A 26,767-nucleotide genomic window follows, 5' to 3' on the forward strand; every position below is an offset into this window, starting at 1 on the left:
GCTTGTTGTTCCAAAGCTGTGTAATAAGGTTATTTTAGTAGAAGGGTATATGTGGCATACATTAAATAATAAGACTAATGTACTGTATAACGGCAATGTGTGTGTATGTGTTCATTGTTAACAAAAGGTGTATAATTAAAAAGTAAAAGTTTCCTTTGTAGGTTAAAAAAAAAGGGCCAAGAAGGGAAAAGGAAAAAGAACGAGTTAATTAAGAAACAAAAATAGCTAACATGCTCCGTCTAAGGATAAGGCGCTGGCCCCATTCAAGGACACTGCTCACAGCTAAGACTTGGCTAACAACCAAGAAAAGGGGGGCTTGAATGTGCCCAAGCAGCTGTAAAGTCTGCAAATCACTGACAAGCACTAATGAAATGTGTTAGGTTTCTTTTCTCACAGGTAAAGAAGCACTAACCGAAGACCCTAGCAGCCCTGCCACTCCTTGGAACCAGGAGACCGGATCAATGTAAAGGTCCACCAACGAAAGACTGCTTTGGCTCCATGCTGGAAAGGCCCTTATTGAGTCCTGCTGATTACCAACACCGCTGTGAAGTGCCAAAGACTGACTGCCTGGACCTAGGATTCTCACTGCAAAAAGACCCCTCCACCTCAGGAGAATTCTCCTACTGATGATTAGCCTATTCCTTTTTCTAGTTTTACTGTGCCTTCTGGACAGCAGGGAAAAAGGACAAGGTGATGTGCTAGTTAACCTCTCCCTTGTCCACGGACAAATCTACTGTGCCTTTGAATTTTTCTAAAAGAAGCAAAACCATTACAGGGTGATGTACTCGTAATCTCTCCCCTGTAGAATGCTGAACTACAACTGTTTCGGGAAAGGAGAAGAAACACTCACTCCACTGACATTGCCAAAGTCCAGGAATTCCTGACCAGAAAGGACATTGAGAACTGACCCTGGTGAAAAAAAACCAAGGCATTATACACTGGCAGGAAGAAATTTGTGGGACCCATGCTTGGGAATGTGGTATTGATTGGATTTTGGGGTTTATTCTACAGGCTGCGCCCTGTGTTTTGGATAAATCCTTCAGCATGTATTGCCCTCCCTAACTGGATTTTAAATGACATTGCCTTTATCCAGTTTTTAGATCACTTTTACATACCCAGATTGCTCACAAGGGGCTGCCATTAGATTAGCACAGACAGAGAGCCTGGGTTATTTCCTCTGGAAGAAGAGGGAATTAACCAGATCCCTGTGGGCTGGGGCCAATAGTGCAGCAGCCATTTGGAATATTCTTAAAAGCCAAGAACATGATCAGAAATTGGGCCAACTAGAAAAGGCCACTAGCCTTATTTCTGAAGTTCAGCTATCCCAAGTACAGGCTGGAGTTGGTGAGTTACATGTCATTTCCACCCTTAGTTCTGTGACCCAGAAGTTACTGACAGAGATGGTATTGAATATCACTGAGGCTGGGAAGGCATTGCAGTGGGATCTAGTATGTTTAGAAATTCAGGATTTCCTGAATGACCAGCTAATGGCCATCCAGAGTGATCTTGAGCACGAGACTTGGCTCACTGCCCTTACAGATGCATCAGGAGTACCATCTGATCTGTGGTCATGAAGACATACTTGGACACTTTCTGGGTGGAAGTGTGAACATTTACAGTGCTCCTTCCAGGCATATGGACCAGTTAGGGTGGGTGTGGGCTCCCACATACCAAATCCTGCTGGGTCCATGGGGAGGATGAATGTGGAACTGAATACCCCCTCATTAATAACCCCAGCTCCCTAGAGCTTAATTGCTTTTTGGCCTCAAAGTTTGAGAAAACTCAGCCAAAGGGTTTGTTGAGTATTCTCAAAGGGGGGAATTGTTGGTGTCATTAGGCATGACTCTAGGTAACTCAGGAGGGTGGAAAACCACAGTGTCAATGAAGCCCTTCTGTAGTAGGCCTGAATGAACTAAAGTCACTCCATGTCTGACCAAAGCGCTTCCATGTTTATGTTTGAACTTTAATCGACCTAACAGGCCAGCAACAGAGAATGGTTATCAGTCGCAACACCTGCACCAGAAGGTAATAATGAGGCCTGCTATAATGAGGCCTGCTTGCTCCTGGGTAAGGGGCAAAATAACAGATCAAAGAAAGTAAGACAAGATAACGGTTCACAGAAGAGTTACTAACGAGCTAGATTGGTTTTTGCCAAGTATGACTTAACTGCTTAATGTAATTGCTATTGCAAAGTGTATTTGCTACATGGGAATAAAAGGTGGGGGGAGAGGGAGAGTGGGGGTAATAGAAGAATGACTACTGTGGATTGGTGACATGCCTCTCAAATGTCCCTCATTTCGGTCCCAAAGCTACCTACAGCCCATATAAAATTTGATTTTTGTTGTTGAAAATTATTTGTTTCAGAAAAAGAGAATCATGACAGTGAAGTTATGAAAGTGTTATTTACACCGAGGGAAGGTGTTTCACTGTATTTTACATTTCTTGCAAAAATAATTTGCTGTGTCCTTCATTCTGAGTCTTTGTCATGTGCCATATTCACATTTGGGCCTTGGCTGGTGGAGTGGACAACAACAGTATGTAAGAAGTTGTACAGCCACTGCCTGTGCTGTATAGCTTTTGTGGATAAACAGAGAGCTTCATTCCTACGTAGCCACAAGAGCTATACAGCACAGGCAACAGGCATTCAAAATTCTCACACCCTGCCCTGACAATGTGCCTGAGCCATGACTTGAAGGGACCACTTCTAGGGTTGGGAGCGGAGTTCAGTATCCATGGAACGTTCAGTATTTGATTTGTCTACTGAGACTGTCAACAAGGAAGACAACTGATTCTAATTGTGATGTGTCACTTGTCCACAAAGAACAGGGTTTAGACTCACTAACTCATTGCACATACATCCCTGAAGAGCTGTCAAATGGCTATAGTGTTGCCAACCTCGTCTGTTCAAACTCATGAGTCAGGTCCTCCCGAATAATGATATTTTAAAAATAATCTGATTTGAGTTTTTTGTTTGCTTTATGGTTTTTGAACCTTTAGGGTTCATGTTTTCAAGTGTTGCTTTGCAACTGTAAGAGCTAGAGGCAACCTATTTTGCTTCTTTTTCTTTTAAATGAAAGCTGAGAGCATAGGCTCCGACTTCCCCTCTGCCCAGTGGGTGCTACCCCACCCCCTTTCCACCACCTTCCCCCAAGTCCCTGCCCTGCCCTGCCTCTTCTCTGCCTCCTCCCCTGAGCGTGCTGCGTGCCCCCTCCTCCCACTCTCTCCGAGAAAGTCCTAAGTGCCACCAAACAGCTGTTAGGTGGTGGGCGGGAAGCACTGGGACGGAGGGGGAGAAGTGGGGATGCGGAGTGCTCGGGGGAGGAGGAGGAGGAAGGAAGGAGTGGGGGCAGGGGGAGCTTGGCTGCTGGTGGGTGCAGAGCAACCGCTAACTTTTCCCTGTGGGTGGTCCAGCCCCACAGCACCCACTGAGTCAGCGCCTATGGTTGAGAGTCTCACATAATCACTTGAATCCAGGAGCTGGGCCTTTCAGAAAAACACCAAATATTGCCAGTCTCCTGGTAAAGTCACAAGAGCTGGGAATACTGGAAACAATTTCGTACAAAACTGACACATTTGTGCAAGGAAAGGCATGAAAGCACCTTGGAAGACTTTTCAGTATCAGGGTGATACAAAATATACCGCTTATATTAGAATCTGGATTTAACTAGGAGTGGGCCATAGGCATGGAGATTCAGGTGCCTGCAATGCTCCCAATTCAGATTTAAAGTAAAATGTGCATAGGCGTATAACAGGAGTGACTCTGCACTCTGTCCCCCTGTTGCTTTGGTCATGCATGTTTAACCACTTGAGAATCATGTCTTGAATCTTCTCTTTCAAAGGAGGCAGGAATCACTATTCTGAAGTCTTCAGACTCCAAACCTTGTGCATCATAGGCCCCATCAAAGTTATAAGGAGTGAGGATTGTTCTGTAATCACAAAAGGTGGAAATGGAAAAAAAGGTTGACACTCACCCACTACCTCCTCAACCTCAATGTCATTGGATTGTCCTGTGTTTTGTTGCCCAGTTTTTAAACAGCAGCCCAAGGGCTACCATATGCTGGGGGAATGGGGACTATTCTTCATGTTTCATTCACACAGGTAGGTCAGGTCATCAGCAGACAGTGAGCTCTGCGTGAGCCATGTTAGCTATGTAGCTAAGATAGCTAACAGAGCCTATAATGGGTAACGCAGGGTATCATGGAGGGAGGGAGGGAGGGAGGGGAGACTGAGGACTCCAGCTATCCCACATTCCCCGAAACGTATTTGCATTCTTGGCTGAGATCCCAATGCCTGAAGGGTCAAAAGCATTGTCCCGGGTGGTTCAGGGTATATGTCGTCAATTTACGCCCTTTCCCCCGGGAAAGAAAAGAGAAAAAAATCGTTTCTCACCTTTTTTCAATGTCACCATATGTCTACTGCATGCTGCTGGTAGACGTGGTGCTGCGGCGCTGAACAGCAGCATCCCCTCCCATTCCTTTCCTGATGGCAGACGGTACAAAAGGCTTGGAAACCATCCTCAATATCCCGTGAGTACTACTGGCTGGCCTCGGTGAGGTCGGCCGGGGGTGCCTGGGCAAAAATGGGCAGACAGTACAAAAGGACTGAAAGCTGTCCTCATCATAGCAACTGGCGGCTGAGTGCCTCACCCCCCCCTTTCATGTCTAATGAAGATTCTGTCCTGCCTGGACTATCATAGCAGCTGGAGGCTGCCTCCCCATCATCTTATCTCACTAAAAAGTCAGTGTTTCTTATTCCTGCATTCTTTATTACTTCATCACATAAATGGGGGGAGACTGCCACAGTAGCCCAGGAGGGTTGGGGGAGGAGGGAAGCAATGGGTGGGGTTGTTGCAGGGGCACCCCATAGAATGGCATGCAGCTCATCATTTCTGCGGGATATCTGGGGCTCTGACCCAGAGCGGCTATGCTCTCTGGTTCTCTAGTAGACTTGCCCCATATTCTAGGCAGGACTGACTCTATTTTTAGACAAAACATAAAGAAGGGAATGACCTGGGGAGTCATTCCCATTTTTGTCCATGCGCCCCCGGCCGACCTCAGCGAGGCCAGCCAGGAGCACCCATGATAGCAGCAGACGGTACAAAAGGATTGATAACTGTCATCGCCAATTTCCAATTGCAGACGGTGATATAGGGCTGGTAACCATCTCTGCTACCTTGCAAAGGCGAATGAATGCTGCTGTGTAGCACTGCAGTACCGCATCTGTCAGCAGCATCCAGTACACATATGGTGACAGTGACAAAAGGCTAAACGGGCTCCATGGTTGCCATGCTATGGCGTCTGCCAGGGCAATCCAGGGAAAAAGGGCGTGAAATGATTGTCTGCCGTTGCTTTCCCGGAGGAAGGATTGAGTGATGACATTTACCCAGAATCACCTGCAACACTGTTTTGGCCCCATCATGCATTGGGATCTCAACCCAGAATTCCAATGGGTGGGGGAGACTGCGGGAACTATGGGACAGCTATGGGTGCAGTGCTCCGGAAATCGATGCTAGCCTCGGTACATGGCCGCACACTGCCGAATTAATGTGCTTAGTGTGGCCGTGTGCACTCGACTTTATACAATCTGTTTTAAAAAACCGGTTTCTGTAAAATCGGAATAATCCTGTAGTGTAGACATACCCTGTAGATGGATGCAGTTACAATGAGCTACTCTACGTCACTAACATGCTATATATTTGATAGCAAATCTTACATATTTGTTCAGATCCTGAAGTCAGCTGTTCATTGATCCCAGAAAGATAAATGGAGCTCCATGCAGTCTACTGTATGCATGTCTGTCAGACGAAACTTCAAACCCAAGGTCCTATCTGCTTTGGATTATTATTTATTTTTTTATATTTTAGTAGTATCTGGAGGCATCAGTCAAGATCAAGGCCCCATTGTGCTAGGTTTTGTATTTGAAGACATGGCCCCTAAAGAACATATGGTTGTGGGCCCTGATCCTACAAACACTTATATACATGCTTAACTTTACTACTGTGAGTAAATCAATAGTAAAGCATGTGTATGTTAAGTGTTGGGGCTTTGGACATTAAAGATCCCGGGAGGCAGATTTGTAAGAGGCAGGTTTGCTTTTGTGTTAAAAATAATAATATTTTGCATTTATATACGGGCTGCTTCATCCAAGGAATTCAAGCCACATTACAAACGTTAAATAATTAAACTGTACCACAGTCATGTGAGGTAGATACTCCGGCAAATTGAGGTTACATGATTTGCCTAAAGTCACACCATAATCCCATGTGGTTGTGACAGAGTCAAGAACAGAATCTAGGTGTCCCAACTCCAGTTTTCCCTAACTAACCACTAGTGGACCCCATATCCTCTGTCGGAGAAAAACTCAGTTCTCGCTTTTTGTTTGGGTGCAGCAAAATCAAATACTTTATTATTTCTCCAGTAATTACAATGGAGGGAGAGAGTGCCATAGGACACAGGGTCACCCCAGTCCCGGACAGGTCTCTCAACTGGTTAACAATTACAGCAAGCTTTATACCTTTGTTACAGACAATAGCTAGCAATCATGGAGACAGTAAAGAGAAAACAATTGCATTTGTTTATACATAAGCCTTTCTGCTATCTTATTTGTCTCACTACTAAGAAAAGCAAGCCTGCATATTTGGTTAGACTGTTGCAAGGTCGTAATAACTTTGTACACAGTTCTTGTCCTCTCGACTCACACTATCCTTGCTTCTACAAGTCTCACGTCATTAGGGTCACAGCTAGCCTAACTCATGCTAAGTAACTGACATTCATTAAAATCCCTTCAAATCCTTGTTAATTATTTCCTGGCTTCCACACCTCTTTTGATCATACTCTCCTTCCAGCGGCTGTACTCGCATTCCACCCCAGCAGTGGCAGTATTTCAGTGGTGCTCTGTGACTACAGCTTATGAAGCACTTGGAGGTCTTTTGAAATGAAAAGCACTTTAGATCGGGGCAGCTGGAGTAAGGACACCGGTTCTACTGCTGACTCTCCCCCTAGATCCTGGTGGTGGGACAGTGGGCAAACACAGCGTTGTATACTGCTGCTTTCCATCACACGGCACCGACCACCACACTCCCTGCTGGGCTTTAAAAGGGGTCCGCAGAAACACTCGCCTAGGGCAACTAATTCGCGTGACAGGAGAGAGAAATACCTGGATTTCATTCATTAGCATCGAGCTCCATCACTTTGAGCGAGGTGCCTGTAGCCGGCTCCCTTTCTCCCTTCACCCCTCCCTGCCCCTGAACTGCGGTGACGGGCGATCCAGCTGCCGGGGAGCTCGCTCCGCTGCTGAAGTGCCGCGCCGGCAGCCCGCCGCCAAGCCCGGGGGGGGGTCGGGAAGGGAAGTCGGGGCGGGGAGCCGGAGCTGAGCCGGCTGGGCTGGGCCGGGCCGGCCCCTCCTCAGCCGCGCGTCACTGGCTCTCCAGCCTGTCACTTGCACGGCGGCCCTGCCCCCGCTGCCGGGCGGGGCGGAGCGGGCGAAAGGCCGAGGCTGCTCGGCGCCGGGGGAAGAGCGCGGACAATGCACAGGCTGGGAACTTCCTGCCGCGCCAGCGGCGGCGGCGCTGCCCGGGGCAGAGGCGAGGGAGCCCGGCCGGCGCGCGGTAAGTGGGGCGCGCTCGCAGCACCAGCAGGAGGAGCCTGGGCTGCACCTTCCTCCCGCAGTCATGTCGCCGGGCTGCATGTGGCTGTGTCCGTCCCTCCCGCTGGGCGGGCCGGCCGGCCGCTCCCTCCCTCCCGGGGCGATGCACCGCGCGCTGCCTGTGCCCGTGGCCCTCACGCTCAGGTGTCCGAGCGGCGATTTGCTGGCTCCCTTTTGTGTGAGCGCGGCTAGGGTGAGCTGGGGCAGGCCCGGCGCGCTGTCTGCTGGGCCGGCTTGGGGGGCATGGGGCTGCAGAGCCAGCTGGCTCAGGGATGCAGGGAGGGCCCCCCCCCCCCTTCCCCTCCCCTCCCCTCCCCCGCCGCCTTGTAGGCCCGGAGCTGTGCAGCTTTGTTGTGGTTGATTTGTTGGAGCAGCTGGTGTCTCACACCCCTGCTGCCGCCTCTGCACCAGCACCGACACACGCCTGGGTACCTGGGTGCTTGTGTCTGCTCTGTTTATTTTCACGTGTAATCCCTCTTCCCGGGAGGGAATCAACAGACTCAGGGAGACAGGTGGGTGGTCTCTGCCCGTCCCCAGATAGCTCTGGCTCGGTGGGTATCTCTGCATGGTGTCATCAAAATAAGGAGTACGCACTGTTAATGTGAGAGATGGTTTATTGTCCTCTGCTGTGTAAACTTTGCATTTCTCAAGGGTTTCTATTGAAATAAAACCAGTGATGATCAGAGTTCTAGTTCCCTCTCCTGTCTCCCCTTCACTGCTCCTCCCCAGCGCAAGGCTCAAAGCAGTTGATCCCTGAGTGCTCTAAATTGCTGGTATTTGATATGTAAGTGTGGAACACAGAAGCTTTGTGTCTTCAGCTACTGAGAAATCTAAATCACTGATGGCATCCTGCTTCTCTAAACATCTGCCTCCCAGTTTAACCTGGTAACAAGATTATCTTTCAGTTTGTCATTGTGTGAGTAGAAGTTGTTATTTTCCTGAGGCTGGCTTACTAAAAATAATACATTAAAATGCTTTACCTGTGGCATTAATTAAAACAAACTCTCTTAAAGCAAATTAACTCCTTCACCGCTAATGCTGTTTGTTGTATTTTGCTTAGCTTGGACCATGTGAAGAGATGTGGCTAGTTCTCATGCGCTAGCACAATGTTGCAAAATTTGACAAACCCCATAGGGAGATGTTTATGTGAACGTCAAACAAAAATGCATTTGAATTTTTTTAAATAACTTGAATCATGTTTTGCCCCCAAAATTCCTGGTATTGCATGTAGGGGATTCTGGGGATGGATGGGAAGCTCTCTTAGACTTTGTAGGGGTTCTGAGAATCACATGAGCTGTTCTGACTTGTTATTGAAAAGGAGACTGTGTTTGAGGCTTTACTGGAACTGTTATTTCTTTCAATTTAATTGAGCCCATAGATACTGCACCTCTTTGCTGGTCATCATCTGACCCAGCCATTCACAGAAACCCTTGTAAACAGAAGGCTGCTTGTGCAGTACTTTCAACTTTTGCACTGAAGAGATTTGACTGTAAATGGCTTTGCATGTCCTAAGCCAAATTTCTTATTGCTCCCCTTTTAATGCCAAGGTGGAAGATTAGGGCAGGCAGAAGGCCTTGCTGAAAGTCAGGTGGGTAGGAAAAGAACACTGCAATAAGTTTTGTTGTTGCAGTCAAACCTGCCACCAAACTTCTTTGGGACAAATCCCTCATCAGACCTCTCAGCTGGTGCCCCAGACTGGCATACAACACTGAATTCAGACCCAAATAGCATTGAGTCCAGCAGAAACCCACTGTCCACAACAGCAGATATATAGAACGTTTAAACAAATTGCATGGCAAAACCAGTGCATATTAACTGAATCTGGCATCCAGCTTCCCTTGTTTATCCTGTTTTTATACCTGATAGGTTACGGACTTAATCATATTTCTTAAAGCCCGTCTGTCACTGTTTTAGCCTGAGTAAGCATTGAAATATTTAAGTCATTGGTATTTGAATTTCAGTTTATTATTAAAGGGACCCAAGTAGCATATTTCGGATCCAGTCGTCCCCAGTGTTGGGTCTTTAGATCTGTGGTTTTGGTTGGAAACTTAACACTTTCTTGCTTTTATTGTAGTAGTTATTTTCTGACTTTTTTCTTTGTGTAAATGAGTAAAACACTTGCCAGATATGAAGGGAAGGAGAGACAGTTGTCAGACGTAAGTTGGTCCCCTGCTTAATAGCAAAGAACACAAACAAAGCTGTACATACAGGGTTTCAAATAGGGAGAGGCAGAGGAATGCATACGTAGGAGGAATCTGCTTTCTAATTCTGTAGCAGACTAATGGAGGTGCTGGGAGTTCTCCAGGAGGAGCTGTTATTTTTACACCCTGCTTGCAAAAATATTCAGTTTCTTTTAAAGTGCAACTTCTGTAGTAATTTGCTTACTATCAATTCTTGTAGCTGTGATAATAATGAGCTAAGCATGCGTGAGGAGAACATCTGACTTATTCTTGAGGTTTGGCTGAGCTGTTTCTTCAGATGTTTCTTTCATTCTTCCACGACTTTGTTCCATTGGTGCATGGATGTTCTCCTTTCACCTTCACCCAGGTGGTGGGTGTCATGGTAGACAGATAAAATCAGTTGCGGGGATGGACATCCTTTTTGGCCGCCTCTGAAAGTAAATAAAGTTGTTCCATGTTAAAGTTCCTTTGCATGACACTTTACCAGGTCAGTGCTTAGCTTGCTTTTCCCTCCACACCAGGTTTTTTTAACTCGCATTCCATCCCCTGAATGTGTTTCTCTTTCAGAGTAGCTCAGAGCTGGAGCAGGAATGTAGTTGATGGCCAGATCATGCCTGCTTCCCAGCGCCTTATTCCTCTACACGTCAGTGTCAGTTTGCTCCAATTCCATCTTTCTGATGCTCAAACACTGTGAAACATGAAATAGTTTTTTTTTTTTCCTGAAAGGGGAGGGAGAAACTCTTAAGTGAGGAACAGAAGTTGGTGACAAAAGCAAATTTAGAGCTTGGAAAGTTGCTGGATTGGCAGCTGTGGTGATTGACTTCCTCTGTTTACACATTGGACACAATGGGAAGAAAGCTGTACTACAACCCCACCCAAGGATTTGCCTCCCACTTGTAGCGCTTCCTCCTAGGGATTTGAGAGGAGTTCAGTTTCCTAGTTGATTCAGTCTCTGACCTCCCTGCTAGATTTGGTTTCAGACAAAGATGCAGATAGTGATGGTGGCTTTTGATATGAATGCCTGTTTCCTGGAAGTTGGACAGAAACTCACCAACTCAAGACATTCGCCATTGGTCACTACACCTGGGTTCTAACTATTTCCATCACAACCAAAATCTGGGCTGAACTGACGAACTAGAGTGAAAGGTTCTGTGTCCCACTCCTTAAGCCAGTGGTCCCCAACCTTTTTGTGACCAGTAGCACATTCATGTTTTCAGAAGAGTGTGGCGGGCGCCAACAATTTTTCAAGGCTTATTTTGTATTTGTACATTAAATAATACAAAAAAAATCATATTTAATATTACATAATATATGAATCCAGAGAGAAGCCGCGAGGACAGAGAACACCTATGCTCGCAGCCCCGGAGTACTCTGTCCCCAGCAGGCGCGGGGGCCCGGATTCTCTCCCCTGCTTGGCACTAGGCGGGTCCCGCACCTGCTGGGGACTGACAACACAGCGCCCACAGCTCGCAGCCCTGGAGCATTCTGTCCCTGGCAGACACGGGGCCACAGCTTCTCTCCCCTGCGGGGCATTAGGCAGGCCCCGCACCTGCCGGCAACAGAGAACACTGGCGCCTGCAGCCTCGGAGTTCTCTGTCCCCGGCAGGCTCAGGGCTGCGGCTTCTCTCCCGTGCTGGGCACTAGGCGGGCTCCGTGCCTGCCTGCAACAGAGAACAGCGCGCCCGCAGCCTGAGTTCTCTATCCCTGTCAGGCACAGGGCTGCGGCTTCTCTCCCCTGCTGGGCACTAGGCGGGCACACACAAATGCCCTGGCGGGCGCCATGGTACCCACAGGCATCACGTTGGGGACCACTGCCTTAAGCCATCCAGTCAATTCTTCCTGTCCCAGTGCAGATTTATTGGTAACACACTCTGTGAGGTGGGGAAAACAGTACAGATAAGTTTAATGGACCTTCTTAAAGTGACCATGTATCTCAGTTTTAACTGGTTCTTCACAAGATGTCTTTGAGACACCTGTTATATTCCATTTTTATCAATCAAAATGCTTGTTTTTATAATGACAAAATGTCTGTCCAAAAAGTACAGTTAGGGTTCTGGTGGGCAAGGTCTGGCTAACTACAATCGTAGTACTGCTGTGTAACTGTACCACTATAGATTAAAGAAGTACACCCCCCTCATGTGGCCATAGTTATACCAGTGTAAAGGTGCCCTGTCCAAGTAAAGCTTACTCCTGTAAGGAAAGCAGAATAAGCTGTACTAGTACACCTCTACCTCGATATAACACTGTCCTTGGGAGCCAAAAAATCTTACCGCGTTATAGGTGAAACTGTGTTATGTTGAACTTGCTTTGATCTGCCGGAGCATGCAGCCTCGCCCCCCAGAGCACTGTTTTACTGCGCTATATCCAAATTCATGTTATATCGGGTGGCGTTATATCGAGGTAGCAGTGTATAAGGCACATTTATACAGGTATAGTTCTGTCCACAATAGAAGTTGTATTGGGATAACAATTTCACCGATGATAATTATAATGGTATAAAACTTCAGTTTAGACCAGGCCTCAGTGCTGACTCTTTTAAAACTTTCCTGGTGGATAGTCTGTTATGGAAGGTCACTGTGACTGCAGATTTCCAACAGGACACGCTCTTTAATTGTGTGATGCTTTCAGAGTTTTTGTTAACAAAGGTAATTTATGACAGCTTATTTTGGGACCATGGCAGCATATTTTAGAATTTTCATATCTGCTGGTATCAGCAACTACAACGTTTTTTTCTAAAGCAAAGTACTAATGTTATAAGTAGGTAAGTACTGTTCTCTACAAACTGCTGTTTGTTTGCCAGCAGTGACAGCAAAACCGTGTGTAAAATGGAACTTGTACTTGTGACTTATGGCGGGGAGGGGTGACTTTTTTTTTTTTTTTAATTCTCTCTGCAACAGAGTTATGTAGAGCACCAAACTGAATCTCCCACACCTCCTCCTCCATGTCCTATGCAATACACTAGCTTAAATTATTTGGCGTGAACTCCAGAAGTACATTACACTGACACCTCCTTTCCAACTTTGCCTCTCCCCCCCCCCCCCCCCGGCCTGTTACTACTTGTCACATCCCAGTGTAGTACAATCAATCCAGTATACCCGTTTGTTTTGCCCCCAGTGTTTCTAGTGTGCTGCAGGCATTTGCACTGACGGTGCATAATAGGCTTTGTAGAAGTTTGGGGTGTGGGGGAGGGAGATGTCTTTTGGCTCTCAGAAGAGGGTGCATTTCCTATATCTTTGTCCCTTTGGGTAAAGGGGTTTAATTCCTCATTTTCACCACCTCCCCAAAAAACCTGGACTGCTAGTGGCAGTTCCACTAAATCCCACTCAGATATTTGGCAATGCACCCAGAGCAATAGAGGAACACAGATGTTTCTGCTAAAAGGCTCAGCAGTGAAATAGTTTACAATGTTAAAAACAATGAGGAGTCTGGTGGCACCTTAAAGACTAAAAGATTTATTTGGGCATAAGCTTTCGTGGATAAAAAAAATCTTCAGATGTATGGAAAAGTGGGTTTTTTTATCCACGAAAGCTTATGCCCAAATAAATCTGTTAGTCTTTAAGGCGCCACCAGACTCCTCGTTGTTTTTGTGGATGCAGACTAACTCGGCTACCCCTCTGATACTTTTTACGATGTTGACATTTCCGTGTATCCTCATTAGGCTTCAGAGTAACATTCCAAATGGGCAACAAAGAATCCTGTGGCACCTTATAGACTAACAGACGTTCTGCAGCATGAGCTTTCGTGGGTGAATACCCACTTCTTCAGATGCAAGTGGTGGAAATTTCCAGGGGCAGGTTTATATATGCAAGCAAGAAGCAAGCTAGAGATAACGAGGTTAGTTCAATCAGGGAGGATGAGGCCCTGTTCTAGCAGTTGAGGTGTGAAAACCAAGGGAGGAGAAACTGGTTCTGTAATTGGCAAGCCATTCACAGTCTTTGTTTAATCCTGAGCTGATGGTGTCAAATTTGCAGATGAACTGGAGCTCAGCAGTTTCTCTTTGAAGTCTGGTCCTGAAGTTTTTTTGCTGCAGGATGGCCACCTTAAGATCTGCTATTGTGTGGCCAGGGAGGTTGAAGTGTTCTCCTACAGGTTTTTGTATATTGCCATTCCTAATATCTGATTTGTGTCCATTTATCCTTTTCCTTAGAGACTGTCCAGTTTGGCCGATGTACATAGCAGAGGGGCATTGCTGGCATATGATGGCATATATTACATTGGTGGACGTGCAGGTGAATGAACCGGTGATGGTGTGGCTGATCTGGTTAGGTCCTGTGATGGTGTTACTGGTGTAGATATGTGGGCAGAGTTGGCATCGAGGTTTGTTGCATGGGTTGGTTCCTGAGCTAGAGTTACTATGGTGCGGTGTGCAGTTACTGGTGAGAATATGCTTCAGGTTGGCAGGTTGTCTGTGGGCGAGGACTGGCCTGCCACCCAAGGCCTGTGAAAGTGTGGGATCATTCTCCAGGATGGGTTGTAGATCCCTGATGATGCGCTGGAGGGGTTTTAGCTGGGGACTGTATGTGATGGCCAGTGGAGTCCTGTTGGTTTCTTTCTTGGATTTGTCTTGCAGTAGGAGGCTTCTGGGTACACGTCTGGCTCTGTTGATCTGTCTCCTTATTTCCTCGTGCGGGTACTGTAGTTTTGAGAATGCTTGTTGGAGATTTTGTAGGTGTTGGTCTCTGTCTGTGGGGTTAGAGCAGATGCGGTTGTACCTCAGTGCTTGGCTGTAGACAATGGATCTTGTGGTGTGCCCGGGATGGAAGCTGGAGGCATGAAGGTAGGCATAGCGGTCGGTAGGTTTTCGGTATAGGGTGGTGTTAATGTGTCCATCAATTATTTGCACCGTAGTGTCTAGGAAGTGGACCTCCCGTGTAGATTGGTCCAGGCTGAGGTTGATGGTGGGGTGGAAGCTGTTGAAATCGTGGTGGAATTTTTCCAGAGTCTCTTTCCCATGGGTCCAGATGATGAAGATGTCATCAATGTAGCGTAGGCAGAGAAGGGGCGTGAGTGGACGGGAGCTGAGGAAGCGTTGTTCCAGGTCAGCCATAAAAATATTGGCATATTGTGGGGCCATGCGGGTGCCCATTCCAAATGGGAACGGTTCATGGCTCTTCAGACTACCGGTGCAGGCTGTTTGCAGGCCCAAGCAGATGTCACTGCATCAGATTACATCTGGGCTAGAAATACTTTTTTTTTTTTTTTTTTTTAAATGAGAACTGGAGCAACAGTTGTCTGTTTGTGGCTGCATAGTCATATTACTAAAAATAATACATTAAAATTCACGGCCATGGAAAAATGCATCACGGACCATGAAATCTGGTCTCCCCCTGTGAAATATGGTCTTTTGTGTGCTGTTATCTTACACTATACGGACTTCACAGGGGAGACCAGCGTTTCTCAAAGTGGGGGTCCTGACCCAAAAGGGAATTGCAGGGTCGGGTCAAAAGTTATTTTGGGGGAGTCACGGCATTGCCACCCTTACTTCTGCACTGCCTTCTGAGCTGGCTGGCTGTAGAGTAGTGATTGCTGGTCTGTCACCCTGCTCTGAAGGCAGCACCCCGCCAGCAGCAGTGCAGAAGTAAGGGTGGCAGCTGCTGGGCAGCTGAAGGGTGGCAGCTGCTGACTGAGGGCCCAGCTCTGCAGGCAGCAGAGCGGAAGTAAGGGTGGCAATACCATCCCATGCCATCCTTACTTCTGTGCTGCTGCTGGCAGTGGCTCTGCCTTCAGAGCTGGGCTCCTGGCCAGCCCATACTGCTCTGAAGGCAGTGCTGCTGCCAGCAGCAGTGCAGAAGTAAGGGTAGCAGTGCTGCAACCCCCCTTCCCCGACCAATAGCCTTGCGACCCCCCCCCCCAAAAAAAACCCAACAAAACATCCTTTTTGAGTCAGGACCTAAGTTCCCTCTAAGCTGCGCAGCTGAGTGGCCACCCAGCAGGCTCTCCAGTGCCATGCACTTTAGCTGTCCCTCCCCACACTGGCATGCTGCTCCTGCCCTCTGCCTTGGAGCTGCTCCCAGGAGCCTCCTGCTTGCTGTGCTGAGGGGAGGGGGCGGGCGCTGATGTCAGGGTGTCTTTCCCCCAGCCCCTATATCCCATCTCCACAGGGCGGGGGGGAGGTGAGGAGGAGACACAACAGGGCTCAGGACGGAGGGAGCTTGCTGACCATGAAATTGATTAAAATGGCCTGCGAATTTGGTAGGGCCCTACATATTATGCATAGGGACTGGGGAGATCTGTTTTAGCAGCATAAGGCCTCGTCTACACATAGCTCCTTAACCAAAATAAATAGTTAAACTGTGAGAGTGTGTGTGGATTTATTTATTTATTTTAAACAAACAGTTATACGAGTAGACCCTCTAGTGTGGATGCAATAATATCAGTATAACTGTGCTTATTCTGGTACAGCTTTTCTCTGTACAGTAGGCGAGTTGTACCTCTTTAACTATGCAGTGTGTATATATAGTTAAAGTGGTGTAGACAAGGCTGTAGTAGAATTACCATTGGGCTATCTGGTGCTGTTATATTTGCTACATTCCAGACATTGTTGGTTCCTATTCATAGCTATAAATATCGTCTCAACTGTTTGTTTACCTTTGCTAAGCTGCTTGCAAAGAGAAACTACTGCTGTGTGAAACTACATTTTGAGTGAAACAATGCCTCTGATGATAACAGATAATCTGATAACACATTGCTTGCAATCTCTCTTGGAAGTTTTGCATGAGTTCTCTGCTGCTAACTGCCTAACATTCACCAGTAACTGCACACCGCACCATAGTAACTCTAGCTCAGGAACCAATCCATGCAACAAACCTCGATGCCAACTCTGCCCACATATCTACACCAGCAACACCATCACAGGACCTAACCAGATCAGCCACACCATCACCGGTTCATTCACCTGCACGTCCACCAATGTAATATATGCCATCATATGCCAGCAATGCTCTTCTGCTATGTACATCGGCCAAACTGGACAGTCTCTAAGGAAAAGGATAAATGGACACAAATCAGATATTAGGAATGGCAATATACAAAAACCTGTAGGAGAACACTTCAACCTCTCTGGCCACACAATAGCAGATCTTAAGGTGGCCATCCTCCAGCAAAAAAACTTTAGGACCAGACTTCTAAGAGAAACTGCTGAGCTTCAGTTCATTTGCAAATTTGACACCATCAGTTTAGGATTAAACAAAGACTGTGAATGGTTTGCCAACTACAGAACCAGTTTCTCCTCCCTTGGTTTTCACACCTCAACTGCTAGAACAGGGCCTCATCCTCCCTGATTGATCTAACCTCGTTATCTCTAGCTTGCTTCTTGCTTGCTTATATTTACCTGCCCCTGGAAATTTCCACTCTTGCATCCAACAAAGTGGGCATTCACCCACGAAAGCTCATGCTGCAAAACGTCTGTTAGTCTATAAGGTGCCACAGGATTCTTTGCTGCTTTTACAGAACCAGACTAACATGGCTACCTCTCTGATGCCTAACATTGTGGGTTTTATTTCCTCAGTGTTCCCACTAAGGAAACACCCAGCTCCTCACCAAGGAATAGAAAAAAATAGGAATTTAATTCTTGCATTCAAGTAAAACCCAAATGTTGCCTACGATGCCAGAACAATAAGTGCCTGAAAGAGCTGGGTTCTGTTTTAAATATTTGACTTGAACGCTAGGGTAGTTCCTAGTCTTTGTAAAGCTTTAAAGCCATGTGGGAAGCTTGCATTTAAAAATAATGGCAAAGTAGGAGATATGTCACTGAGTGTTTTTTTTTTTTTATTCCTAATTATATAGATTTTTGTTTTAAACAAACAGAACTGCCTGAGCACTGGCAGTAGCTGTGTTCCTGGCTCCGAGAGCTGTACTCTCAGGATCTTCTGTATTCAATTCCTGACTCTGCTACCAAATCCCTCCCTCTGTGGCTTTCGGCAAGTCTCTTAATTCACCACCTCCCCTTTATAATGTGGGAGTGGTGGTACTCTGCTGGCTGGCAGCTGTGAGAATTAATTGGTCGTGGTATGATTGTGAATCCTAGCTTATCCTAAACTCCCATTGGTTTCAGTGTGAGTCCCAAGTACAGTGGGAATGCAGGATCTGGCTCTGACAACTTAAAGTGCTGTCTACTGCACAGAATGACTCTGCATTTAGCTTCCAGTTTAACTTGTTTGCAGAGAAATAGCACAGGGTTAAACAAACTGTGGCAGCCTGGAGTAAATACCATGTGCACCCACTGATTAGTTTTCTTTGATTGACTGAAAACAATCTCTGATGCAACACAATGAAAAGATAGCAGCCAGTTTACTATCAGAGGTGTCAGTCCACGTGAAGCAGAGGGACTCAACAAGGTGATTACACATGGCTATTAATGGAATAAAATGTCCCTGAATCCAGAGGTGATATTTTCCCATGTCTGTAGAATGCAGAATGGGGGAGTTTTTTGTTGTCTTTTAAACGCCACGGCTAACAGAGTCAACGATGGATTTTCTTTAAACTTTTTTTGTCAAAACATTAAGGGGCCAGCATGATCCTCTGCAAATGATTTGGGCAAAAGTCATTCGCATTTTGCCACCATACTTAGATGAAGGTGTGTAACTGTATAGAGAGATCCACTGACTAGCAAGATTCTCTGCTGTAGTTAGGAGTGTCTGTATAATATCTTTCTCTTCTTGCCAGCATGATCAGAAAAATTTGTGTCTCAGCCAAAATCAAGGCCAGGCTGCATGCAATGTGAACACTGTTTTCCCCTGTCTATATAGATAAAGAAGGAAAGTTGCTATAGCACTAGGAAGTTGTCAGTTGTGCAGGTACGTGATTCTCTAACACAAGTCTTGGAATATATCTCCGCTCTGCGGCATCATGTCTGTTTTTAGTTTTTAAGCACTGTGGGTTAGGGCCTGTCTCTGACTGTAGTCTTGCCCACTGGGGCTGTGATCTTGTTTGGCGATTCTGGGTGTGTCTGTACAGGAAAAAAAACTTGGATAATTAGTACCCACCATTTACTGCAGACAGGACTTGGATGTTCTCCCATTGTGATATGTAAACCTGCCTTGTATAATGATGTAGACGAGGAGCTATTTTTTTTAAAAACCATCTCATATACTGTTGCCATCAGTTCAGCTTCCCCAGTAGTAGCAATGGATATTGCTACTGTAGACAGTGCTTCAGATAGCTGCTGATGTCCTAACACTGGGTTGTATAACTGTATGCTGGCGGAGCATGATGACATGTTTAAAATGCTGGTGGCTGACTGAGTTTATCCTACTGAGAGCAGAAGGATGGCTAGGGCTCTGGCCTAGGACATGGGGAGACCTTGGGCAAGTCCCTTAGCCTTGCTGTGCCTCAGTTCCCCATGTGTAAAATGGGGATAATAATGCTTCCCTACCTCAAGGGGTGTTCTGAGGCTCCATACATTAAAGATTGTGAAGTGCTTTGAGATCTACTGAGGAAAAGCACTATGTTAGTAATAGGTGGTGGTGGTTATTCTAGGACAAACAAAATCTAGCCCCCTCCCCCCCCTCCCCCCCCCAAAAAAGCCTAATGCTAATGCAGTCTCATCCCACCATGGCTTCTAACCTTGTTCGTTTTCTTAAGGATACTTTTTTGCCCCTGGCAACTATATTTCTGGTTTAGTCCTGTGGTTACAGAGTGGGTATACATTGTTAGCAGTGCTGCTTTTGAGCCAGGGTGAACTTTAAAATAAATATTTTCCTGTTTATTTTTTTTTTAATTTTTTTGTACTACATTTTTGCAGTGGAAGTGCTTTTTCAATAGTTCCCCCCCCCCCCCCAACACTATGCCATTTGCAACAACAGGCATCTCCCTGCTGTGGGACCAGCATTTGTGCTAACAGTATTGCCTACCCCAGTGATGCATTTTCAGGAGCGGGCGAAAAAAAAAGTGTGTTCTTCAGTCGAGTTAGCCTCGACGTGTAGAAAATTCCTAGTGAAGCTGGAGCTCGTCTTTAACTCAGCCTGCTCTAGGGGAGGCTCGGATTTACCTCGGCCTGCTAATCTGTGGGAAACTACAAACTGTCTTGTCTTCACTAGGAGGATTTTACTTTGTTTTAGTTAACCTGAGTTAACTAAACTCAAGTTGGAAACACATCTTTTTAGGCCCAAGTGGTCAAAAAATGTGACTTTCCTCATCCGAAAGTTCTGCAGCCACACTGCTCGTCATCCCAGACGTATGTCACAATGTGATGCCACCACTCAGTGCTTGTTTCCCAAGCCCAAAAGCAGAGGACCACTGTGGTCAGCACCTCCATGAATGCCACAAGAAATCTCGTGTCGTAGCTACTAGGCATGGCGAGATCAATGTCGCACTCCTCTTGCCTTTGTGGTTTAAGGAATAACTCCACTGCCATTCATGACATGTTTAGTGAGAGTGAGCAGCATATTGGTCAAGAGTGCGGGATCCATTCCTGCAGACTGAAGAGGCAGAGTGTGCAGTACGCAAACCGTTGAAAGATGGTGCCAAATGCGGATGGAAGGGGATTGCTGGGATGCGAAGCAATGCATCATGGAACATTGGGACAGGACCCAGGTGCCATGCGACCCCCCCCCTCCGCCTTCCCACAACTCTTAGCGGCGGAAGAGATTCTCTGGGATAGCTGCCCAGAGTGTACTGTTCCGAATACCACTGCAAGTGAACACGCTATTGTGCAGGCAGCTGACAGTGTGAAAACACAACAGCGGTTTCCCTTCTTTGCTCTTTGAGTGGCGATGTATCTGCTGGTGATGTAACTCTGCCAGTGTAGGCATACCCTAAGTTTCATTCCTCCCTTCTCTTTCCTGCTTGGGTAAATGCACACGCCCTAGCATGGGTGGAGTTAACAGGAAGGATGGCCAAAGCATAATATCGTGCATCCCAATAATGTTGTTTAATCAAATTTACCAATGACTTACATACGTTTGCCAAGCAACAAGGGATCTCCTACAGTGGAACTTGGGGTGGGTATACTGTGTATGTCACAAGTGAATACTTCTGTTGCAGGAACCGCTAAGTCCATTATACACACCAGTGAAATTAGTGAGGCAGGTCAGTATCTCCTCTCCCCCCGCTTCTCAGAGGAGTGAAACTGAGCAATAGAGTGGTTGACTTCTCTGAGATCACACAGCAAATCAACAGCAGAGCTAGAAATAGTGCCTAATTCCCAGTCCCAAGCTCTAATACTGTACTAAACTCCCGAGTTGTACCGTGCAGAGCCAGGTATGGTGTGGCAAAGTGCCCTCCTTTGCTTTCATTCTTTGTGCATGCTTAGGTACCATATGTGCTGTCTCTGCAGCGCAACAGTCTGTAGGGGGGAGGGGAGGATGAATTCAGTTTTCAAATCGCTACCTGCGTATCACTCTGTTTTGTAACGTTCTAGTAACCATCACTTTAATGTAATTACAACCTGCCCCATCTGCTGCTTAGCCATTAATTTTAGTGAGCAGAGTGAATGCCAAGGCTTTTATTAATAATAGAAGCCAATAAAAATGCTGCTTTCTTGTTCCTCCAGTGACTGCCAGGTCCCCAAGAGATTCCAGTAAAATCCTTCACAATCAGGATTTACACTCAAGTCGTGGGTGTTAGGAGGCCCATGATTTAGGTGGTTTTTTTTCTTCCCTCCCCCCTCGCCCCCAATACAGGATCTTTGTTTAAACTTGGGGTGGAGAGAAGCTTTGCTGGCCTAAGACCAGAAAAATCTAAGCTGCAGGCTTAAAAGACCAGCAGTGCATAACAATTTTCACTGGATTTATTCTCCCCCCCCCCATCCCTGTCCCAACGCCAAAAAGAAATAATAATTTTATTTTGCTCACATCGAGTCAGCGTGAGATTAAAGCCTCTATCTGTGGTGTTTCTGAGATAATCTGATCAGGGAGGTTTGTACTGAACTGATTTTTAATGTAATTCTAGCTTTCCTGAAAGATGTTTAAAGACAAGTGAAATCTAGTGCAAATAAAAATCACTCTTTTTATTCAGAGAAACACTGTCATTTTAGTGCTTGCTCTTTGAATTGGTTGTATTTAAATGTTAAGCTCAAAATAGGGAATATTTTGGAGAATTGTTCTGGAGAATCAAAGAGGCGCTGAAATCGGAGGCTAACTAATACTGGAAAGTTGGTGGTGACTAAAGTCAATGCAGTGAGTTTGGTGGATCTTAGTCCAGTACTCTGTGGAGATGTGGCCACAACACACGTGCTCTCAGACAACCACAATGAGCCAGAGAAAGCAAATCTGTCTCTCCATATGGGAAGTGTTTATATTGAGGAAGTGGTACTTCTGCCTTGAGGATAAAATGGAGGCTTAACGAACTAGCAGTCTGGCAACCAGCATTAAGTTCAAACCCCAGTCATTAGTGAGAGGAGAGATGATAAAAAGAACTAACCTATCGAGTGCATTGTAGAGGTCTCACTAGCTAGTGTTCCAGCTGTGGTCATGAATGTGCCTGACCTCTTTGCCTTGTTTCACCCACTCAAGTGATTCCAAGCCAAGCATTAATGGTTTCTCATGTGTCTCTTCTTTCTTTCGTCCCTTTAGATCAATCATGATGTTTTGGTCCACACGCCCTGAAGAAGACTTTGCTACCAAAATCTTTATTTCCAGCTAAATATACCTGGCTGTAACAGCTGCCATGGAAACGTGCTGTACAGAGGAGGCCGTTGGAACCAGCTCTCCATCTGTCATCTGCAGGCAAGTTGAGGGAGGAGACCGGAAGCGGGAGGAGAGCAGAGCAGGTGACCGGCTGCCTGAATGGAGCGATGTTTCTGTCGTGGCTGTGGAGCAGGCACCCCCTGGCAAGCTGAAGAAAACTGCCTTCAAGCTCTTTGGGGGGAAGAGGAGCATATGCACCCTGCCAAGCTTCTTTGGAGGAAAAAATAAAGGCCAAGGGAAGGGAGCCTCCAAAAAGAGTCTCAGTAAAAGTAAGACGCACGATGGGATCAGCGACGTTGCGTATGAGGATGGGACAGGGAGGTTGCGGTTGGAGAGCCCCTTGAATGGTGGGATGGACTCACATCCTCGCCCACTGCCAAGCTCTCAGAGCGCTCACTTGGCAACAGACGCCAGCATCAAATTTGAGTTTGGCAGGCAGGAGAGCTCTCCCTTGGGGAGTGCCGAGGGCTTTGAGAAAAAGCCCAATGGAGACAAATCGTTGTCCTTCCCTAGACCCAAGAAAGGGCTGAAGGGGCTTTTCAACAGCATCCGGCGCCACAGAAAGAACAAAACTGCTGAATCTGAGAAAGTGGAGTGGGCTGCTGATTGTGGGGATGGAGAGCAAGCCAAGAAAACTCAAGGGGCAGGGGCTGAAACCCAGCGAGCCTCTGAGGAGGAGAGTCCAAGAGGCACCCCTCTCCCCGGACCATGCACAGGGAGCTTGGATGGTAACTGCTCACTGAGCACAACGACCAACCTTGGAGAAAACACTGACTGGCTCATGGCTGCTCAAAGTAGCTCGGAAGGAGATGCAGCAATGGTGCCTGTGGGCAAAGACGATATTCTAGATGTGAAATTGGACGCAGAGACTATTGTCTGTGCCAGCTCACCCTACGGTGGCCTCCCTGACGCACACCATCCTGACTACCCAGACAACGACCCCCCTTCAGTACACTCCGGAGACCAGCTCAGCTTGATCTTTGGAGATGTTACTTCCCTTAAAAGTTTTGATTCCCTCACTGGGTGTGGAGACATAATTGCTGAGCCAGACATCGACAGTATTGCTGAGAGCACGATCTCCGTGGAGCGCAGTAGAGACGCTGCCAAGAGAAGCTCATGCCTTGTCACTTACCAGGGAGGAGGGGAGGAGATGGCCACGCCGGAGGAGATAGAGGAGTACCTCCAGCAGCTGTGGGAGGGCACCACCGAGGCGGACAGCCGCTACGAAACCAAGCTGCCTCAGCCCATAAACAGTCCCAAGCTGCAGGGAGTGAATAGCAAGCTGGAGACTTGCGGCTTACATGAGGAGGCGGCCCATCTGTACGCTGGAGGTGTGATGGATGATGTAGAGCTCTTAACGCCGCCCAGTGACCAGCAAGAATCTGCCCCCAATAGTGATGAGGGTTATTATGACTCTACCACACCAGGGCCAGAGGATGAACTCGGGGAAATCAAGAAGGACCGTCTCCCAAGAGACAGTTACAGCGGTGATGCACTTTATGAGTTTTATGAGCCCGATGACACCCTGATGAGCCCCTCTCTCGGGAACGAATCCTTATTTGAGAGCAAAGCATCTCATCCAGAGATCTTCAGCCGCTTCTTAGACTTTGCTGTCCCTGCTGAGAAGAACCTTATTCAGATGACGGGGCAGAGCAGCGGAGTGATGGAGACTGAGGAAGAGAGGCTGGCTGCTATTCAGAAACAGCTGCTATATTGGGAGTTTCAGAGGGAACCAGTTGCAAAACGTCTGGATGTCCTCAGCAAAGAGAAATGTCCCAGAGACCAGCAATACATTGAATGTAATACTAGAGCAGCCAAATTAATTGGCAAAAATCAGAGTTGCCTTGGTAGCGAGCAAGTTGCTTCTCCAGTTTTGAGCAAAAGTGTAGATGCTGGGATTTCAGTGTCGAGACTGGAAAATCCCGAGTGGAGGGATTTTCAGGGGACACTGTGTCCAGAAAAGTATTACAATGGCCAAAAAGCCCAAGGAAGTTGCCTTATTCAGCTCATGAAAAACAACTCTGTGTTTGATTCTGATTTGGATCATGCAGTGTTTGGGGGACTAAGTAGCTTAGTCCCAGCCAAAACTGTGACCGTGACCTATCCCAGCTACAGAACACATGACCCTGATAGCTGTTTTCAAAATGAACACCACAGCAGAGTGGAAAACTGCCTCAGGGAACCCCAGACAGAAAGTGAATGTGAACCCGAGCATGCTGTTAACTTCACTCAGGCACTGGTTGAGTTCACTAGCAGCGGCACTCTCTTCTCCAGCCTCTCTGAAAGCCTTGGTAGCTCTGATTCAGGTTCTTCCTTCACTCAGAACCTTTCTGTCCTTCCAACCATGGTCACGTTTGACATAGTGGATGTGGAGCAGGAAGGCGAGGGAGAATGTGAGCAGCATCTGGAGATGAATGCCGACGAGGACATTGCTGCATCCTTTGAGGCCTTTGATGACAGCTACGTGCAAAAGGAGTCCTTTGCCGAATGTGATGAACGAATGTTCCTGGGGTATCCCCAAGACTCTTTCCAGAGCTGTAACTGGGGTGTTGGCAGCCTTCCCCATCATTTGCACCTGCACGGCTTGAGCCCCTCCATGCCAGCACCACTCTCCATCAACAGAAGGAGCAGGTCGCTTGACACGGAGAGCTTGGAGTTGGAGCTTGCAGATATGCCTCTCTCCAAGAATGGCCTTAAGCCTTGTCAGCTCTGGTCTAAATGGGACAGTGGCAAAAAGGACTCTGTCCTCAGGCTGAGCAGAAGCAAGGATAGCATTCAGCTGTCTTCTTCCGAAGGAGGAGAAGCTGATGGGGTCCTTACCTGGCCAGTGTTGCAGCATGTAGAGTACAAAGCCGAGCTTTCCTCAGAGGGAGAGAAACCGTGGAGCTGTACTCCGACTGCAAGGGCTGCCGTTGTCGAAGGCAACTGGGATACATTTGAGCAATCAGAAGTGAATTCCCCTTACGTGTCCCTTGGATGGAACAATGCCAGGGAGACTCCGGACAGGTTGCCCCAGGATACTGGGGCCAGTAATCTAATGCTTCAGATGCCTAGACACATGGTCAGACCATCCAATTTACCTCTGCAGACTGATACAAGACAGGCCCAAGAGGTGTCTAGCTCCTACAGGTATCCTAGAGAAAACATGGCCAAAAAGCTGGCTCGCGTGCTACCTTTGGGAGAAAAAGGGGCTGACTTACCTCAAAGCTTCGCTTTCACGCAGTCCCCTAACAAAAGAGCAAAGTGCAAACTTGTTGGCATCACGCAAGGAACGCTCCAGTTTCACGATGGCACTGAGACCTTAAAACCCTCCGCTTGCTTTGCTGAGCATTATGGAAGCTCCAGTGCAGACCTGCTGAAAGGGGGACCCGTACATGGGAACACGGCTGTTAGCTGTCAAAGCACTACAGTGAATGTAATGGTAGCCAAATAGCTAATACTGGAGGGGTGAGGGAGGGCAGCCAAGGGTTAACTTTCAGGGAGGGGAGGGGTGGGGTGGTGGGAGGGGGAAAGTGGGCTTCAATGAGTGGTTTTCATTTAGAATTGGTCCAACAAAGATGAACTCTTCTCTTGCAGTTGGGTGCAGTATGTAGTCACAATGCTGCTGGTGTTCTGCACTGCTGTGGGTGCTCTGTTGTGGTTTTGTGTAGGCCACCTCCTAGTTTCGTAGACTAATGCTTGAGGCACCAGTTTTTGTCAGTGTGAACCACCACTCTGACTATAATAAACTCTGCAGAGCGAGTATCAATACATAGTGCAGTTGCTGTTGGAATAAAATCTCCTGGAAATAGACTCCCAGTTCAGGCTAGTTTTCTGCAGCTCTATTTAAAGGAACACCATCAACTGCCAAAAATCATAACTCTGAATGTTTTTAACACGAAATGAATGGCTGTTACTGTAGCATCAGAGGGATGATAAATAATATCTTCCCAGTGTGTTTGCTTTGTGCATTTGGCAACACTTGATACACACTCAGATTTATGGTTTCATGTGTGTGGTCCTTTCCTCCCATTTCTTTCACATAGTGACATGGGAAAAAAAACAGGAAAAAGTGGATGTAAAACTACAGATTGGCAGGGGACTTGAGACAGGTGCAGTACCTGGAACTACTTAACAATTAGAGGAATATTCAAAAGGAATTAAAGGTTTTTGTTACAATTTACTTCCTGTGAAGCTTCTTTTTGACACATTTTGGAATGTTTTCCACACTCTCTCTCATCACCTCAGATCCCTTCCCAGTGGAGAAGTGAGAGAAAGTATCGCATCTGCATATAGTGTTTTCTCCCCACCAGAGCAAACATCATTCAAAAAGAGAAA

General features: G+C 46.9%; 1 protein-coding gene across 7 annotated transcripts; it reads left to right on the plus strand.

Moving 5' to 3' along the window:
- Positions 1-7,108: 7,108 nt before the first annotated feature.
- Positions 7,109-25,907, plus strand: AMER1 (APC membrane recruitment protein 1). 7 transcript variants are annotated; one of them, XM_039486837.1, is made up of 2 exons: positions 7,109-7,199; positions 22,337-25,907. In XM_039486837.1, exon 2 carries the CDS (start codon positions 22,431-22,433, stop codon positions 25,881-25,883), a length of 3,453 nt encoding a protein of 1,150 aa, XP_039342771.1. In that variant the 5' UTR covers positions 7,109-7,199; positions 22,337-22,430; the 3' UTR covers positions 25,884-25,907. The 7 variants fall into 7 exon arrangements, with proteins under 7 accessions (XP_039342771.1, XP_039342770.1, XP_039342772.1 ...); XM_039486836.1 differs by lacking the exon at positions 7,109-7,199 and adding an exon at positions 7,456-7,606; XM_039486838.1 differs by lacking the exon at positions 7,109-7,199 and adding an exon at positions 7,754-7,837.
- Positions 25,908-26,767: the final 860 nt, after the last annotated feature.

Source organism: Mauremys reevesii, linkage group 9, assembly GCF_016161935.1.
Source record: "Mauremys reevesii isolate NIE-2019 linkage group 9, ASM1616193v1, whole genome shotgun sequence".
Taxonomy (NCBI): domain Eukaryota; kingdom Metazoa; phylum Chordata; order Testudines; family Geoemydidae; genus Mauremys; species Mauremys reevesii.

Coding starts and splice junctions, on each gene's coding strand:
- AMER1 (XM_039486837.1), top strand. CDS start 22,431: ATGGAAACGTGCTGTACAGAGGAGGCCGTTGGAACCAGCTCTCCATCT.